The 19738-nt window shown below is 38.4% G+C and overlaps 1 protein-coding gene across 1 annotated transcript in view; it reads right to left on the reverse strand.

Moving 5' to 3' along the window:
• Positions 1-11674: 11674 nt before the first annotated feature.
• ALDH1A1 (aldehyde dehydrogenase 1 family member A1) overlaps positions 11675-19738 on the reverse strand; it is a 53834-nt gene continuing 45770 nt past the window's right edge. The window contains exons 12-13 of the mRNA XM_028089092.2: positions 17187-17261; positions 11675-12285 (exon numbers count right to left, since the gene is read on the reverse strand). Coding sequence (XP_027944893.1) covers positions 12213-12285; positions 17187-17261 — 148 coding nt within the window. The 3' untranslated portion in view covers positions 11675-12212. The remainder of the gene's footprint in view (positions 12286-17186; positions 17262-19738) is intronic.

Genomic DNA, 19738 nt, shown 5'->3' on the forward strand with positions numbered 1-19738 from the left:
AGATCGGATGGGACATTTATAAGCCCAGCAAAATCACTCTTTCTTTCAATCGCGCCATCTGCCTTATGGGAAAATCCTACCTAGTTTTTCTCCTCCAGAATGTGACTCAAAATGATTGGAGGGAAAAAAAAAATGCTAATGCAACAATGAAGAGAATATCCTGCAATCCATTAATATCTTCTGCAGAGTCATTTTGTGCCTATTCTTGCAGCTGGAGATCACAGGATTCTTGACAACCTAATAGCACTTCATGCCAATAAAGTGCAGGCTGCCTTTTTGTTTGATGTTGTTCGGAACATGCAATTATCCCAAGGGCAGGTTGGAGCTAAACATTTTCATCTACCCTCAGCCTTTTCTGCCTGAGGAGATGCTGTGACAGATTTCTCAGTTTCAGTTATGCCAAGGTCCGGGATTGGCAAGATTCAGGGCTTTCACCTTTTAGAATGCTTGCTGTTGTAAATCCTATTTGGGGGAGGGTTTTTTTTTTTTTTTTGGCTCTTTCATAATGGCCATTTTGCTTCTAATATTTATTTGGATGACAGATCCAGAAATTTCCGTATTGTTCTACGTCCATCCCCATTCAGACCTTCTTTTGAAGCTTCCGTCCCTCTTTTAGGAATGAAGGGATTTGTGATCAGCTTCTCAAGCCCCAAATAGAGAGGGATCTCTGTGGGATGGATGTACAGACAGCTTCTTCAGTCTGCTCCTTTTATTCTTACACTGTTCCCACCCACCCTGCTCTACGCTCTACTTATTTAGAAATGGTACGAAAACAAATACGAGTTCGGAGGTCAGAGTTGTGAAGGGAAACAGCATCCCTGAGGGAGCGATGTCATCATTCCAGTAACACTGAGCACTGTATCCCTTACTTTTTCCCTTCCCCATGCAGAGCTCACCCCACACAGCTCTCCTTTGTTGCTTACGGGCAATGTGAAGGGAAAATGTCACCCTGTCTCTGTGCAGAGTACCTCCTTCCTTCCTCCTTTCTACTCTTTCCCCAGTACTGAGCTACTGCCCTCTGCCAAAGCTGCTTCCCCAGCAGGCTCTGACTTTATTTATTTATTTATTTATTTATTTATTTATTTTAGATTTTATTTATTTATTTGACAGAGAGAGAGAGAGAGAGAGAGAGCGAGAGAGGGAACACAAGCAGGGGGAGTGGGAGAGGGAGAGGCAGGCTTCCTGCAGAGCAGAGAGCCCTACGTGGGGCTCGATCCCAGGACCCCGGGATCACCATCTGAGTTGAATGCAGACGCTTAACGACGGAGCCACCCAGGCACCCCAGGCTCTGACTTTAAACGTACGGCAAGAGAAAGAACAATTATTGCTATAAGGGTGCTGTCTAGGAACCTGGAGTAATAAAGTCAGATTTCAGCATAATCTTTGTGCCATTACGCTTTACCTGTGTGAACTTGAACAAGTCAGTGAATCTCTTAGAAGTTAGGATTTCGGATATATCCAGTGGGATAACAGTATCTTCCCAGCTCACCTCATGATATGTTACAAGAAGCAAATATAATAAAGTGTGTGAAAATGTCATATAAAATGCAGCAAAAATGTGAGTTGCCATGAATAATTTCGTAGTTAATGACTGCCCGGCCAACTTGTATGAATCAGGGACCGTGAGCTGAAAACCAGGCTGAGTTAGTTACTTATATAGATTCTCACAGCCTTCCAAAGTTTTCACCGTCATATCCCCATCTCACTGAGATGAAGAAAGTGAAACCTAGAATGGTTATTCTGCCCAAAGTAGCTCAATTATTCACCTCAGAGGCAGGAGCGGGCTCTTTGAAGCAGGTCTGTGTGATGCTGAAGTTACCTCTCTTGGGCAAAATCTTTGTAGTATGTCTTGGAAGGATCAGTGTGCCCGCATGTGTTAAGGGCAGGTTTCTGGCACAGCGGGGTGGCTCAGTTGGTTAAGCAGCTGCCTTCGGCTCAGGTCATGATCCCAGAGTGCCAGGAGGGAGCCCCACATCAGGCTCCCTGCTCAGCAGGGAGTCTGCTTCTCCCTCTCCCTCTGCCCCTCCTCCTGCTTGTGCTCTGTCTCTCTAATAAATAAATAAATAAAATCTTAAAAAAAAAAAAAAAAGAAGGGCATGTTTCTGATCTGCTTATTCTTCTCCAGCTGCAGCCGGGCAATGCTGAGCAACTCTGGTTCCCTCTTGGGCTCTATTCCCTCATCCCTGATTTCCACACAGTGGAAACCCAGACATAGAGGACTGGGAAGAGCAGATGGCCAAAACCAGAGTCGTGGCAAAGGCAACATATATGACTTACACAGAAGACGTGTCTTTCTGGAAGTGTAAACAGAGCTTGCAAAAGCCCAGGGTGTCAGAGTACAAATTCATTCTGTAAGTTTTATCTGAACTTCTAATAAGTGTTAAACACAGTCCTGGAACTAGGAATAGGAAATAAAAGCAAAGCCTCCAATTTCAGGTTGTGACTTTGCCCTCTGATATGTGAAGCAAGCAAGGAAAACAGAGGGTGATAGTTGGGAGCAATAATTTCTAGGTGAGAGATCAACTGAGCGTGCTAAGGGATACAGACGGGGGCAACTAACTAGAAGAGTGATAGATAAGTGGGCGGTAGGGAGGCTTCTGGGTGAAGGGAACCATTGACTTACGTCATGAAGAAGCATCACCAGAGTCAACATTCTAATAAAATACAGTTCTTCCTCCCCCTTCAACATCTGTGCCTACAATCTCCTTGTGCTTTCATTCCTTATTTACCAATCCTACCTTGATTGTTCCCTTAGCTATCACCTGATTCTAAAAAAATTTTTAATCTAAATATATCCTCTCCCACCCTTTTCTTTAAGACTTGATTTGACTAAAAACTGCTGGTAGTCCTTTGTTGTTGGAGGGGATGAGCTTTAATAAAATTCTTTGAAAATCAGCTGAGAGTAGCTTAAAAGTCTGGAAATGTTATGGAAGTACTATAATCAATCCCCTTGGCTGAAGAAGACCTTGGACGCTGGAGTTATGGACCCCATTGTTTGAACATCGCAGGGGAGCAGGGGAATATTTCACTGAATGACAGAGAAGACAGCTTCCTCATGTGCTCCTGTGTGAAAATGAGCATAAAAGAGACACGGAAGGGCCTCTCCAGCAGCTGTGTCTTAGGAGGTTACCTGCCACCAAGACCCCCAGCTTATGGATCTTTCTGCCAGCAGAGGTCAATAGGAATATAACAGAGAGGTCTGAGAGGTCTGGACTTCAATGTTAAAAAGAGGAAGAAAAAATATATATTCGAAACCTGAAAAATTAATGACTTAATGACTTTTCATGGAACATTAATGCAAAGGAAAAGATTAAATGTTGCTAATAATATTGCACAGTTTGTGATTGCTGGACTGGGCTTGATGCTCAGTACTAGTTTTATTGTTTGAGAATGAGGGGGATTATATGGTGAGACTGCCTGGCTTCCTATTTTGATGCTGTTACTTCCTAGCCATGTAAGTTAAATTTTCTGAGCCTTAGTTTCTTCCCTACAAGTTGAACAAAGTAGTTCCAGTCTAATGTCGTTGTTGAGAAGAGGCAATGAAATAGTTCATTGAGTGCACCTACAACAGGGCCTGGAGTGAACTAAGTGGTCAGTGGTGGGGGCGGGGGGTGCTGTTGGTCCACGAGGTGTTCTGGGTGGCTGGGTGAGGTTCCGTGGTATTTCACTGTATTCTGCGATGGTTGCACCTGCCACTCTGCAGGGTGGATCAGCAGTACTACTGAGTGCCACAGTGGTCTTAGCCTGATGCAGCATCTGCAGGAGTGGAGAAAAAGTGAGGGTCATGTGGAGACAACCTAACATCTGGTTGGGGGAGAAGCTGGAAGAAACCAGTCTGTTTGGCAGGGTGAGGACCTCGGGCTTTCTGGGAAATACTCATGAAAGGAGATGGATGAAAAAGACACATAGTGTTAAAAATCTGCCGACCTGTTTGCTTTTGTCTAAGAATACAAGACATACTTTCTCCCACGGTGTCCTGCCCTGTATCCTTCAAGCCTTTGTTGAATGTCCACCATGGATGCTGAAAGAATTGTTTCTTCTCTTTTCTTGAATCTGACTCAGAACTTCAGAGGAGATTCAGTTATGCTTCCAGAAGTATCTGCCAGCAGAGCCCCCTCCTCCTTACCCACCCTTTCATTGTTTCCTGTCCTCACACTTGGCTGGAGGATGATAAGACATGTTAACCCTATTCAAAATTATTAAAGAAAAACAATAGTGAACTCTCCGAAGATATTTATCTTGGGACCTGTCAAGACACTTCCCATTACAAGTGGTAAAATGCAGCCATATATTTTACATGTATTATAGTTCACTACACACAATAACTGGGATGAATCTCAATGGAATTATGCTGAGAAAAAAAAAAACCTCCCCAAAGGGTACATACTGTATGATTTATGAAATGACAAAATTAAGGAAATGGAGAACAGATTTTAGGGGTTAAGGCTGGAGTGAAGGTGGCAGAGACACAAGTATGACGATAAAAGCAGCACAAGGGATTTATGTGATGATGGGAAATTTCTGTATCTTGTCTGCAGTGACATCAGTGCTCTGGTTTGTGATATTGTACTACGGTTTTGCAAGATCTTACCATTGGGGGAAACTGGGTAAAGGGCACAACAGATCTCTTTTTATGATTTCTTACAACTGCATGTAAACCTATAATTATTAAATAATTAAGAGTTTAATTGAAAAAAATCCAACCTCAATGAATTCACTATTCATTTTAAGATTTTTCTTTTCTTTCTTTTTTTAAGATTTTATTTATTTATTCATTCGTTTACTTATTTATTTGACAGAGAGAGAGAGAGAGAGAACACAAGTAGTCAGAGCGACAGGCAGAGGGAGAGGGAGAAGCAGGCTCTCCACTGAGCAGGGAACCTGACGCGGGGCTCCATCCCAGGACCTTGGGATCATAACCTGAGCTGAAGGCAGATGCTTAACCGACTGAGCCACCCAGGCACCCCAAGATTTTTCTTTGTTAAATGTTTATGGCTTAACTTGGAATTCCATCCATCTTATCATACTTCGTACATTTGATCTTTTAGTTCCATGATTTTGTGTATATTTCTCATCTCCTCCCCTAGATTTAATCACTATAAGAGCAGGATCTTTTATTTTTATATGAAGCAAATACCCTCTCTAAGGCACCTAGAATTGTGTTTGCCAGAACAAGGACTTAATGCTCATCATTTCTTTTGCAATCCACTGTATTTTGTATACAGTAGACTTCTGATAACTGTTAAGTAAACACATATAATGGATTTTAATTTTTGTAACTATATCAAGACACTCTGCTCTACAAGGGATTGAAGCTGATTTGCATTACTTGAAGGCTTTTTAAAAAAACTACCACTGGAGGTTTTCCCTTTTTTAGACAAAAGGATTAAATTCCAATAAATAAAATACCTGCAAACAAAATGCAACAGTGGGTTTTACATAACTTCTTTTAGATAAAAGGAATAAATATATAACAAATAAAATATAGCACTTGATATTATATCTTTAATCAAGTATCAATTTAAACATCTACAATGCTGCATGGGACACAGACAGTAGGACAGAACTAGGAGTTAAAATACAGAGGGTCTTAGCCAAACCCTGCCACTGATAATTTAGTGATATTTCAAGCATCACCCTATTTCTCCATGTCTCCGTGAAATGAAGTTATTGGGCTAGAAGAACACTACGTTCTTTTCTAGCTCTGACATTTTGTGGTTGCATGAATGCAAGATGACTGAACATTGAACACAAATGCTAAGCCATGTGCTTTTAAGTCCCCTAATCCTCACTGAATTCATGTGGGCTGAACCTCTGAATCAATCACCGGGTGACCAATGTCATTGTGGGCTCCCATGCTGCATTTGAAACCAGCCTCTTAGTTTGTTGTTCTCTTAGTCACGCTGTCCCTGACTATTAGCTTAAGGATTAATCATGATGACTGGCAACTCAGGGGTGAAAGGCAGTTGAGTTCATTTAATTAGAACTAACCCCACTTTGGTATTAAATGTATTTAAATTTCCAGCCTCAATTCTAAGCCAAGTTTTTTGCTCACATTTTTCTCCACCTTGGTCTTTCTCTGATAATGAATTTTCACCTGTGTCTGAGGGAATGATTTAAAAAAAAAAATGGATGGGAGGGATGGGTATATCATAGTTACAGGGCCCCACCTGAGGGTAGCTTAACAGGACACAGGAAGACAGAGAAAGGACATGTAGAAGATACAAAGTCAATGTCAAGAGAAAGATATTTTCTTTAGTGTCTAAAGAAACTTTATCTTCATTGATATTGTTCTTAATTCCAGAACCTTCATCAGTAGATCAGTAACATGTATTAAGTACTTGTTATATACTAGGAACCTTACATTTTTGCATTTTACAAACATTATTTCCCTTAATAGAATAACCCAGTTAGATAAGTACCAGTATTAATTCCTTCTTGCAGATAAAAACAAATAAACAAACTGGAATTTAGAAAGGTTGGTTATTTTGTCCCAAATCCCCAGGCCAGTGAGTGCTGAACAGTGATTTGACACCAGATTGCTGAGCTCCAAGGGCCCATGTGATTATGTAGCACGTTATATTGCTCCTCAAATATCAACAGCCACCATGACCTGTTGAATGATTGCTAAATGAGGAAGATTTACTAATTGACCTAAGATAATATCACTAGTGAGTAGTAGAACCAGAATTTAACATCTCTTTGACTCCAAAGGTCAAGATCTTCCTACCAAAATTGTACTTTGAGAGTAAAATCATTTAAAATATTTCTAAGTGACTAATGGATTTGTAACCAATTACAATTAAGGTGCCTCCCTAGACAACATCAGAATGTTGGCAACCTGTTATTATGGGAAAATATTCAAATAAATAAACTAGGGAATGAAATGAAGAAGGGCAATAATGCATACAAGAAATGGGTACTAATGTCCTCAAGGGAACATATAGCTTTTCTTCAAAATTGTCCAAGGGAGAAGATTTATTTTTCAGCCTATGTGTATAAAATCCTTGTCAGTTTATGATGAAGGATGGTAATTAATAATCAATCTTGAAATGAAGTATTTATTCTTTGAAGCTATTTAATCCCCTTTTCTGACTCTCATTAATTTAGTGAGCTTTGTATGTCCCTTAAGTTTCTCTCCAGACCAAGACGTTATTAGCCAACCTGGCTGTATATTAGGTATGCTTATGAGTTATGCTGCTGTTATTAAGGAATAGTAACAAAAAAGCAAATCATGAAAACCAAATGTAATTCATGATCCTTGATTAAGTTTTGGATCACAGGGAAAAAATGCCATCAAAGCTAACAGTGGGACAATTTGAGAAAATAGTGCGTGGATTGTATATTGGATACGAGTATTTTGACAATGTTAATTTTCCTGAATTAGGTAATTACTCTGTGGTTTGGTGAATTACATTGAAGAAAAAAAGAAAAAAGAAGAAGATACGGAAGTATTTTGGGGCAAAGGGGCATGATATCCAAGAGTTATTCTCAAAAGTTTATCTCAAGAAAAAAGTGAATCTATAAAGAGAATAGGATGACAAAGTAGATGAGGGAAAATATTAGAAATTAGTGAATAAAAATATATGGGAGATCTTTGCATTGCTATAGCAACTCCTCCAAAAGCTTGAAGTTATTTTAAAATAAAAATAAATAAAATAAATAAAAACAACAACAACAGTTTTGTGCTTTCATATTTGGTACATTCTTTAGGCTTGATGAATCTTTAAATAAGTTACTTGTCAAAAGGTAAACAAACCGAAATCTTAAAATCTGGTGAAATCCACTGCAGGATATACCATGTCAGCCTCCTAGGAACAGTTCTATAAAATTCAGAGATGTCCATTTTTTTAAATAAAATGAAATGCTCGTGAAACTCGTGAACATGTGGCACTAAATCAAACATGTGACAAACATTGCTATACCTTTGCCATAGATATTTCATTTGGCAAGAAAATTGACTTTCTAGGGATTTTGGAATTATCCTAAGGGTTTATGGATGTCACTATTTTTCTCTGAGATAATCCCACCATTCAGAATCCAAGGGCCAGCTTCTTTAAGGATGTAGGGCATTCTTAAGCCCCCACCAAGAAATTTGTGGCCATCCCTACTCTTCCACAGAATGTCAGAGTGATCATTGAGCCATTTCACTCTCATTTGTGTCCCGACTCAGGACCATATCTTCCAGAATACCACAGTCCCAGCATGCTATATGAATAAGCTTCCATGCCCTTGTTGCAGTCACCAAATTTTGGTATCCAGGGAATTCAGCCATCATCTCCAATTCTCTTTCCAGTATATTCTTTTACCATCAAAATGGGAGGGCTCAAATGCTTGTACAGAGAATATGTAAACAAAAGTCCCAAGATAAATCAGCAAATGAAATTCTAATTGGGAATTTGTGCTTCATGTGAAAACATAACCTGGTTATTTGATGTGAAGAAGAAGAAGAAGAGGAGGAGGAGGAAGAGGAAGAGGAAGAAGGAAGAAGAAGAAGAAGAAGAAAGAAGAAGAAAGGAAGAAGAAGAAGAAGAAGGAGGAGGAGGAGGAGGAGGAAGAGGAAGAGGAAGAGGAAGAGGAAGAAGAAGAAGAAGGAGAAGAAGGAGAAGAAGGAGAAGAAGGAAGAAGGAGAAGGAGGAGAAGGAGGAGAAGGAGGAGAAGGAGGAGAAGGAGGAGAAGGAGGAGAAGAAGGAGAAGAAGGAGAAGAAGGAGAAGAAGAAGAAAGAAGAAGAAGAAGAAAGAAGAAGAAGAGGAAGAGGAAGAAGAAGAAGAGGAAGAAGAAGAAGAGGAAGAAGAAGAAGAGGAAGAAGAAGAAGAAGAAGAAGAAGAAGAAGAAGAAGAAGAAGAAGAAGAAGAAGAAGAAGAAGAAAGAAGAAGAAGAAAGAAGAAGAAAGGAAGAAGAAGAAAGGAAGAAGAAGAGGAAGAAGAAGGAGGAGGAGGAGGAGGAGGAGGAAGAGGAAGAGGAAGAGGAAGAAGGAGAAAAGAAGAAGGAGAAGAAGGAGAAGAAGGAGAAGAGAAGAAGGAGAAGAAGGAGAAGAAGGAGAAGAAGGAGAAGAAGGAGAAGAAGAAGGAGAAGAAGGAGAAGAAGGAGAAGAAGGAGAAGAAGGAGAAGAAGAAGGAGAAGAAGGAGAAGAAGGAGAAGAAGGAGAAGAAGGAAGAAGGAAGAAGGAGAAGGAGAAGGAGAAAGAAAGAAGAAAGAAAAGACAAAAAACAAACCCAGAAGATAAAAGCTTTCAGGAGATGGTATGGGAGGTGCACTTCTAAAGGTCCAAGTGAAATGAGACTCAAAAAAAATTATGCATTACCCAGGCAAAGGGGTCTTCTAGGTTCATCAGCCTCTCCAAGTATGTAAAGAAATGGCTAAAATCCCCTACTTTGAGTTAGCTCTATTTTCAATTGGCCACAAAAAATTTTAAGAAAAATATTTCCCCTCGATTTCTCCTTGGCTATTACAATATAATGCAGAAGCATGCATTCTAAAAAAAAATGGGGGGAGGGGAAGGAGGTGGGGAGACACTAGGACATTTGAAAATCTGTATCTGATCCCCAACATTCCCTCTGCCTGAACAGTTAGTTCTAACTTCTGTGATTCCTTTAGTATTCCTGGAGCAGAAAATACTTTCTACCATGTGGATATTGAGGACAATGATATCATATTAATGACTGCAGAACCAAATTCTTCATGATAAAATTCCTTATTATATTTTCTGTAGCACATGGGCTAATAAAATACCCTTTAGCTTTTCAAGGTTTGAAGAATTATTGCGAGCATAACTTTATAAATCGGAGGAAAAGAAAGACAAATAATGTCTAGAGGCTCAGGATGAGCCAATATAAAACAGATATTTTGTTTAATCCTGTAATGTCTTATTTATACCATGAAGATTTAATTTTCAAATATTTAAACTTGCTTCTGGCTTTTGTCTTTCACCCTCTTTGTTTTACATTTTAAAATGTTCTGGTGGGTTGTCATTACAATATTAACTTATCTACCTATTAATTTATTTATACATGGTTTTAAACACATCTCTTAAAAATGTAGACACTGTCTGGTTTTCGGAAAACACAACCCTCTTCTTTATATGGGTATTTTTGTCTTCTCAATGTCCAAAGATTTTTCAGTTCTCCCCATGCCTTGGATTCCTCCAGTTTTCAAAGTGATAATTTTGTCCCAAATCATACAAGTTAGTCCTGATTGCCAATCTTACAGGCCCACACAATTTTGAGAAACTTTTGCAATTGGAGTTGAAATTATTTCGGGTCTAAGAAGCCAAAGAATTCCATTTGTTCACACACAGTGGTGCTCCACTCTGGCAGCTATTATATGTCATAACAATGGTGTTACTGAGGGGTCTACTAAAGTAAAATGGCAAGCAATTATATTTATAAAATCTGAAACTGAAAAAAAAATGTTAGCTTAAACATTAGTATGCTTAAATTTTAGGTTGCAACTAAGAACATTTTGAAATATGTATACACACAAAATATTCACTTATTTTACTTTCTACATGGGATCCCAGACAGAAAGTTCTTTGTATGAGGGCATCAATATGTAACTTCTTTAGTTTACACAGAGGACATTGTACCAGTTGCTCCTCCTTGATCCCCAGCTTTCTCCTCAGAATGCTCAGTGCTAATATTTTGCGTATAACAGCATCCTCCAATGTGGATTCCTTAGTGTTAATAGGTATTAAATGAGGATGGGAGAAACAGAAAGTCTATGCTTAAATAAATTTGGGAGAAAATCTGTATTAAACAAAACTGAACAAGTTGTAGAACTTCTCAGAATCTAGAACACACCACTGTGCAATTTGAAACTCCTAGAGAGGAAAATATGATATAGAATTTTTCCCATTTTTTCCCCAAAGAAACATGTCCTGAGAGAGAGAGAGAGAGAATGTTTATTCACTGCAAATCTGCTCATTATTAAGGCTCAAATCCAAATTTCCTTCATGAGGCTCTTTCCAGTTCCCTCAGTTAAAGGTCATCCCTACCCCTTTGGTACATTATTACCACGCTCTTCAGTTTCTTTGAATTCTCATTCCCTTTCTATGACCCATCATTAAAAAAATTTTTTTTTTGTATGATGTCTTTGTTCTCCACTAAATCAAATCATCTTGAAGTAATGGAACATCCACTATTCATCTACTTGGTTTGTTTTGTTTTTGTTGTTGTTCAGTTAGCCAACATATAGTACACACCTAATGTAGCACCCAGAACTTTCTAGAAACTCAATAAATGTTTGCTGAAAGACTGAAGCCACCTACCCCAAATGTTTGCTATTGATTTCAAAAATTCCTCTGGAAAAGAAAATATGTTTCTTTACCTATTTGAGAATGAGTGGATTTGACTTTTATTCTTAAGTACATCTTTATGCCCAATTTAACACTGATTTTGAGTGACAGGGAGAGTAAATCACCATAACCAAAACTTCTACTTAAAAAATTCAAACCAGGGGTGCCTGGGTGGCTCAGTCAGTTGAGTGACTCTTGATTTCAGCTCAGGTCATGATCTCAGGGTCGTGGGATCGAGCCCCACATGGGGCTCCATGATCAGTGTGGAATCTGCTTCTCCCTCTCCCTCTGCTCCTCCCTTGCTCGTGTTCTCCTCTCTCTCTCTCTCTCTCTCAAATAAATAAATAAATTCTTTAAAAAAAATTCAAACTTAACAAAAATCATGCAAGGTTGTTTTTATTAAGCTTTATGCTTAGATTACAGCTAAGTATTTCAAGCATTACTTCTTTTGACAAGCAGACATGACATTCAAGGAAACATTTCAACAAATTCCAACGAATTCACAACTACTGCGAACAGAACACATCTCTGCAGCTCAAAGGTGTGTTAAGGACTTAAAGGGGTTGTTAGAGAAAGAAGCTACATGACAACTGGACCTCTTCTATAACATGATTATCCTGGACGAGTAACTACAAGGAGAAGCACATAACTATTACAGAGCTTGGAGAGATCTCACATCAGCTCCCATCCTTGTTTTATAGATAGGACTTGAGGGTCACATATCAGAAGATAAAGGATTCTTTCAGAATAAGCTACATGTCAAGTTTTCTATGTGTAGTTTTAATGCTAATATGATTAGCTTATGTTTAAAAAAATCAAGAAAAGAACAACTGTGTATTTAAACCCCACTACAATATATTAGTGACTATAGGAGATGCTTAGTCATTGAGGATTCTTCGCTCCATTCTTGTGGTTTCTTTATGAGTTCTTCTGAGAAATTTTCATTGTGACCGTCTTGACCTCTGTGTATTCGTGGAGACCATATTCTCCCCTAGAGAGAGGGGGAGAAACCCACAGAATTTAGCACAGCAGTGCAAATGTACCAGAGTCCATGATTTAGTACAAATTTGTTCTTGCCTATCTGGCTAGGGACAATGGAAAATATTTTCTGTGTACAGAAGCATTTCAAATAGTAGCCAGCCAACCATAAGATATCTGGTCTCACATAAATCCCCCTGTGGGGAACCTTTTCAAGCCCTTTTTTTTTTTTTTTTGGCATTTTAAATGACTATGTACATTCTGTTGATTTTCACATAAATTGTCTAGTTTTGACATCGGTCTATTTGACTATAAACAAGCTCACCACCACACACACACACACACACACACACACACACACACACAAGACAGTTCAGTCCAACAAGAATTTTACCATTTCTAGTTTAGGTTTGAATACATAAGAAAGATAATAGCACAAAAGGAGAAATCATAATATATAATCACTTGAGTAGTGGAGTAAAACTATAAATTCAAGTAGAGCTTAGCTTAACATTTTTATTGTGTGTGATTGGCCCAGAAATGATAAGAGGGAATTTTCATGCTAACGTGCCCTGATACGGTTTGAAACAAAATATTTTCTAGCTGTAGTTTTAACAGTATCTCTTGACTTTTGGGAAAACAAAACAAAACAAAAACCCTGACTTTTATTGTTAGAGTTGGTTGGTTGGTTTGTCTTTTTTGTTTGTTTTGAGAGAGAGAAGAGAGGGTTCATTGGCCCAAAATCAGACCTTTGGGCTATTTGGGGTTCCGGGGTTTTTCTATTCATGCAACCCCTGCCATTTGCTTATATAACTCTTAAATCCAACCCAAGTGATCAAGAATTAACCTGAGTCAATCAGTTAGGATCCTGGTATCCCGTTATTGGGTTTATCGAGAACTCCTACCAGTTTTGGAAACTGTGATTTACCATCTTTTGAAGAAATGACTAAAAGCATTGAGTTCGTTATTCTCTATATTGTTTTGACGAGAAGACTGAATTGCATGTACATAGCAGCACTCTTAAAATTATAACACTCGGGCACATGCAGGCTTACAGAGGAAAGTGATCTTGATCCTTTCCTATTCTACCCCTCCCTTCTGATGCTGTAGACAGGTATGTAGAAGACATCTTTTTCTCCTGGGTAACCTAATCCTCTTAACGCTGATTATTTTCTTGGGCAATTAAGCTTCTGAAAATGCCTTCTAAAAGCTTCAATGAACATGTTCTTCAAAGTAATTAAAGGACTTAGCCTCAGTTGTCTGAAACCCATTAAAGGATAATATTTTAGTAAGTATTTTATCTCACAAAGTTAGATAAATTCACCCATGATTTTTGCCAATGGGCTTTCCATTGTATTTTGGGTGACATGGACACTTGAGACTCTCAGGAGAGTACTAAGTGTGATTATTGTCATACTTAGGCTGAAATAAGCCCTGCTCCTAAGTATTCCGATGCATAGACATTCCTGTGTCTACGATATAACACAAACACATCCATTTGGCACTTCTCTTTTTCCTGCCGCTCCGTGAGTTACTGGTTTTGTACTTCTAAAATCCTCAAGGTACCAATCACCTGGGATTTTATTAGAATGCTGATTCCGTTTCACTAGGTCTGGGAAGAGGTCCAAGATTCTGTATTTCCAACAAACTTCCACTTGACACCCTTGCTTCTCACCTGGGTCCACACTGTAGTAATAAGGTCCTAGTAAGCAAGTTACATCTGTTTTTCACTCTGTACTTAGAACTGAGCCTGGTGCTACTTAAGTAGGCATGGGGATAATGTTTCCTGGACTGACTTGGCAAATATAACTGAACAAAAAAACATTCATGTGAGTTTTCTCTATAAATCCAGTAGATTATAACACTTTCATGCTCCCCTTATTCTGCAAGGGACAGGAGGAAAGAAGTATCTTGTGAAGGTGCCAAGAACCAATTAATGCAATGGTATGTATACTAGTAAAGTCTCCAGTGACTTATGTTAACTGAAGTGAAAACTAGTACAATTACACCAAGGAAGGAATTTCTATCATTTGACTCATTCAAGTGCCAGCACCATGATCGGAAACCCAATCCCAGGTCCGGGCACTTAGTATTACAACCACGCTGAGGTCTGCGCACCACTATTTTTGGCTCTTTGAGGACTCTGGTCCCAAATGATCAATTATACCTTTCTATCTCTAAGGATGAATTGTAATTGAACTCTTGGGAGTCATGTAAGTTTATTGCTTCGGTAATTCTCTTTAAACATCTTGTGGCAAATGACTTGTTTTAAGTTCACCAAATTTGGTTTCAGGTAGACATTAACAGCATCCTCAGCCAGAATTTTTGCAGTAAAAAATTACAGCATTACTCTTCTCTTTGTGTTTATATAGGTAAAGAAGGAAATTATCTATATTCACATAACAGAATTTTAAGAAATTATTGATGTCTGATTCTTTTTTTTTTAAGATTTTATTTATTTATTTGACAGAGAGAGAGAGAGGGACAGCAAGAGAGGGAACACAAGCAGGGGGAGTGGGAGAGGGAGAAGCAAGCTTCCCGTGGAACAAGGAGCCCGATGTGGGGCTCGATCCCAGGACCCCAGGGTCATGACCTGGGCCGAAGGCTGACGCTTAACAACTGAGCCACCCAGGCGCCCTTGATGTTTGATTCTTATTTTTCCATTTCTCTCTCTTACTTGATTTTCATACGCCTCAACCTTAAAGTTGGGCCAAACTGTATTCAACAAAATTGACATACTTGGTCTACTTTAGTCAGTTTGTCCCTTTTGATTGTTTTATCTTCAACATTCCTAGGAAAACGTGTTAGGTAGCTGGGCCAGCCACGAGTTAACTGTCCTTCAGAATAACCTAACCTTTGTTACAGCGTTTTGTACAGTAATTAGTTCTGCAAAGGGACTCTCTAATAATGGATATTATAAAGAAAAGGAACCGGGGAAGGAAGGAACCATTTGCCGAGTCCCCACCTGGTCTCAGAATGCTGGGGAATGGACGCACAGTTTGTCACTTCACTCTCAAACAGCCATCTTAGGAGGCTTGTTAGCATCTCCATTTTAAATAGGAGGGAACTGAGGCTCAAAAGTTGGACAACTTGAAACAGGCTGTGTGGCTAGCAAGAGATGGAGCTGGGATTCAAGTGCAGGTCGGCTAGTGTCCAATCATCCTTCCTCTGGGACACCATGTTCTTTTTATGGGTCAAGCTTTTGCCATTCTCTCTCCCCACCAACATTCTAAAGATATCCATGGCTCTTCACCACTTCCTTAACAAAATGTAAGCCAATTTTCCTGAATACAAGACTTCTTAATCTGTATCCTATTTAACTGAAATCATACTCTCCAACCCCATAAATCCCTACCAGGCATCCAAATTCACTAACCCCCCCAACACGCCACATGTAACCTACTGTTCAAGAATGCTTCCGTTCTCTGCTTCCTGACATCCCACGTTTGTTTCATGCCCTAGCTCAAGTCCTGTATTTTCTGTGGGGTCTTCTCTGACTCTGTCAGCTGTCAGTGAATTCTTACCCATTGAATTCCCACAAGGGTTAACACTGCAGAATCTTACGTATGGAAAGGAGCTTACAGAGTCTCCACTTTGTTCTCCCCCCTCCTGTCCCCACTCGCGATTGCTGATTGCACCTGACAGGTGAAAACCGTGAGAAGAGGAGCAATTCCATGAGTGCTATATTCTGGTGGCGCCCAGATTTTCTGTCCTTCAGTGCTGTGCTCTCCACTTTACCTGCTTTTCTACCTCCATGACTTAAGAACTCCCCGTCTATGACTGTTTACTTCATAGTGTGAGTAGGTTATTTTGCACAACTTATCTTTTTAGAAATTTCTCCTGCCACCACAGTTATATGGAGGATGGGATGTGGTATCATGTATCTCGGGCTCCAAGGCCCTAATATACACAACAAATACTTAATGAACATATATTGAGAAGGGGGATGGATCATTTTATCATTCTTCCTTTTTACTGGCTCCCCAAAGATGACTGCTTCATTGTAATTTTGCTGATTTATTTAAATGACAAAGTAGGTGGCTATTTAATGTATTCACGACCTTTAGAAACTGAGACTCATTTTTACGTGCTATTTATAGAATGAGCAGCTTTCCTATGTTTGATTCCATAAGGTTTGTATATGATGTGTCTTTATTCCTCATGACTTTTAAAATGTATTAATAACAAAATGACTTTTAAAATGTATTGGTAACAAAATTAACGAAATATATTGCCACCACTTTCTGCGTATACATATGTATATGCACATTTTGAAAAAGTCTATATACCCAGGTTTCAAAAGCAACTTGAAGGCTTGTAAATGAATTTATATATATTCTCAATCTAGTCATGACTATAAAACATGTTTTCCTTAGTCAAATTTCCTTTTCAGTTTATATTTTAGTGCAAAAATAACTAATTCGGATCATTTAAAACTTTAGATTCCACATCAAAATATTTCATCAAATGAAAATTACTCCTCCTACACTGAGAAGCTTTTTGAGATAAAGGCACTAATCTACTTAAGATGTATATTTGAATGACTAGAGTGTTCTTACATTTTCACACTTCTTACAGGAATCAATTTGTAGTTTTTGCTTCCTTTTTGGAAACATTTCCCAGAGAGATTACATTCTTATATACAGCAAGAAACTCTAAAAGTAGGCAATATTTCATTAACCAATGTAATGTATGGTCCCTTATGAATAGTAGGAGCTTAATATATTTCCCTTCTGCCATCACTTTTTTGCACTTATGGGCTAAATCCAGCATTTAAAAGCTATTTGACAGTACGAATCTCCAGGAAAGAACAGAGGCAGGTTTTAATTCAAGTAGCAGCTACGGAGTGATTCGCTGGGGTGACAATCGTTTCGATCAAGGGAAGCATTTATCTTAATAGAAAGTCATCCTTACAGTTCTCTTCCATTTCCAGACATCTTGAATCCACCGAAGGGGCACTGGGCAGATACCACGCTATAGCAATTCACCCTGAGAAAAAAAGAAGTATATTATAGATCATATTTAACCTAGGAAATAACTCCTGAATTTGGAATTTTAACAACCTTAACAACCCTGTTGATTTCAATATAACATACTCATTGTTATTTTTTTTTTAAAGCAGTACTATAAATTAGAATGTGGAAGTGTGTGTATATGTACTGCCTAGAAAGAAACAGAATGGTATAGCTCTGTCTGTGGATAGTCATTATGGTAGTACATTGTGTCCCTGAGAAGTTGTAGTCTGAAATATAAAAGATAGTATAACCAACATGCCATAGGAGAAAGGATATGGTTTGCCAGAGAACTGGAGTTTGTTGGGTGGGTGTTCTTTACTGCTTTTATAAGCCTTGTAATTCTCTTGAGGATTGTGTACGTAACAAGCTAGAATCAATCATCTTTTGCAATTGTAATATGTATCACATTACTCAGTTCATTTTTTCCATTAATTGGTTTAATAAATTACTTAAACAGGACTTAGCAGGAGTTGGATTTCACTATTAGTTTATCCCTTGCCATATTTGATAAAATGTTTAAAGATGTTCTATAAACAAATATAATTACAAAAACATGAGTAATTAGAATTAAAGGAAAAATTATGATAAAAGGTCAAGACAAGGAGGAAAATTTAGAATACAGTTTTGCAGGACATGAGAAATTTGTTTAGCTTTCAATCTCCTGGTGGCCAAGGTGAATAGCAAAATTTAATTACCTGTATGATTCTCATTATGTGTAAGGAGGAAAAATATCATTTGAAGGAGAAACATTGTTCTTTTAAAATATTTCCTCTCCCTTGATGTTGCTACAATAGGAGAACAACACTGTGACTGCTAGATACATTGTTTTATGCATGGAAGTTGGATTATGAATTTGATCCTGAGATAATATTCAGACATTTCCTCAGTGAAAGCATTTACTATCCAAATTCCCAGAGCTCCATGTTCTCATTGGACCACAGTTTCTTATCCAAGTCTCTCCTTCTGGAGCATAGTTCCTTAAATAAATGCATGCTTTCAAAAGACAACTTATCTAGGTTTGTTTAATTGTTGTTCTACTACAAAACCAGATCCCTACTCTGAAATGATGGGTAAAATCCCAACAACCCTGGGATTCAATAATTATCCTGAAAACACCAAGTGGAAACTATGTCTGGGACAATGCCAGAAATAGAATTATGTTCTAGAATAAATAGCAATAAGAATATGCCTCTGTTTAATAGCAGAGGAATTCCAGACTGGGGATTTCTACGTCACTGGGCAGAATGATGTCATATGCTAGGTCCAATCCAACAGGCATAGAACATTCCAAAGTAAAAAACCTGACACTTGTCTTTTTATGTTAAAATGTGCAGAAAATGAGTTTGCTCTTTTGACCCCATCCTGGAAATGAAAATATTTTCATTTAAGTGAATAGAGAACTAAGAAATATTCAGTTAGAGAAAACTATTAATTTCAAAATAATCAGCCTTGCCAATTGATTCTCCTTCCACAGCCTTTTCTTGTTATAAAGAAGGGAGGTTCCAAGCCCATGAGCCCTGGCTTTGCCCCCTTAGTACCAGGTGATACTGAGAAAGGTATCTGGCCTCTCTAAACATATATTTTCTCCTCTGTACAATGGAAGTGATAATATTTAACCAGGTTATTTCAAGGCATAAGTAAGGTGATGTATAGCAGGTACTTTTTTTTTTTTTAATAGAATGTCCTGATAGGGGCTTCTTACAGTGGCTTATAGTCAACTAAAATTGACAAAACTTCTTATATAGTGGAAGTTTTTAGTAACTGGAGATAATATACATACATGTAATAGTAATGCTGAATCTTATTAATAATTTTATCAGAGGAAAATTGCAATTTAAGAAGAATTTGCTTGATTTTAAGTCTTGAAAAGAAAACATCCCACTATAGAAAGAATCAGGCTTTCGAGCAGTTTCTCTGTCCTGGTTGCACAAAGAATCACATGGGAGCTTTGAAAAATACTCTTTAAATAAAAACCTTTAAATTAAAGTCCACATTCAATCGCAGAGATTGATATAATTGATGGATTTGATGGTCACCACCCTATGCCAAATCAGTTTATTATTATTTTTTAAAGCTCCCCAGATGACTGTAATGCACAGCCAGGGTTGAGAATCACTACTTTCGAGTCTGAAGTAGGTCTGCGTCTCAACAGCCATTTACTGTGTGAGCTTTGATCAGTGACTTGACTTCACTAAACTTTAGTTTTTTTCATCGATAACTTTGACATAACAATTACACTGTTGTTATAAGGTGGAATGAGATAATGAACATAAGGAACAGAGAACAGTGCCTAGCACAGAGTATACTGACTAAATGGTGCCTCTCTCTTTGATTAGGAAAAAAGATTCCAGAGCTACACAGTGGGGCAAGGACTGCTTGGCTGTCCCTTTTAAGGATAAATACTTTTCAGCCCCCTTGCACAGTAATGCAGGGTTGGGAAAGAAACAGCGG

Source organism: Eumetopias jubatus, unplaced genomic scaffold (assembly GCF_037043125.1).
Source record: "Eumetopias jubatus isolate StellerSeaLion01/CBP00866 unplaced genomic scaffold, mEumJub1_p1.0 scaffold_15, whole genome shotgun sequence".
In the NCBI taxonomy this organism is placed as follows: Eukaryota; Metazoa; Chordata; class Mammalia; order Carnivora; family Otariidae; genus Eumetopias; species Eumetopias jubatus.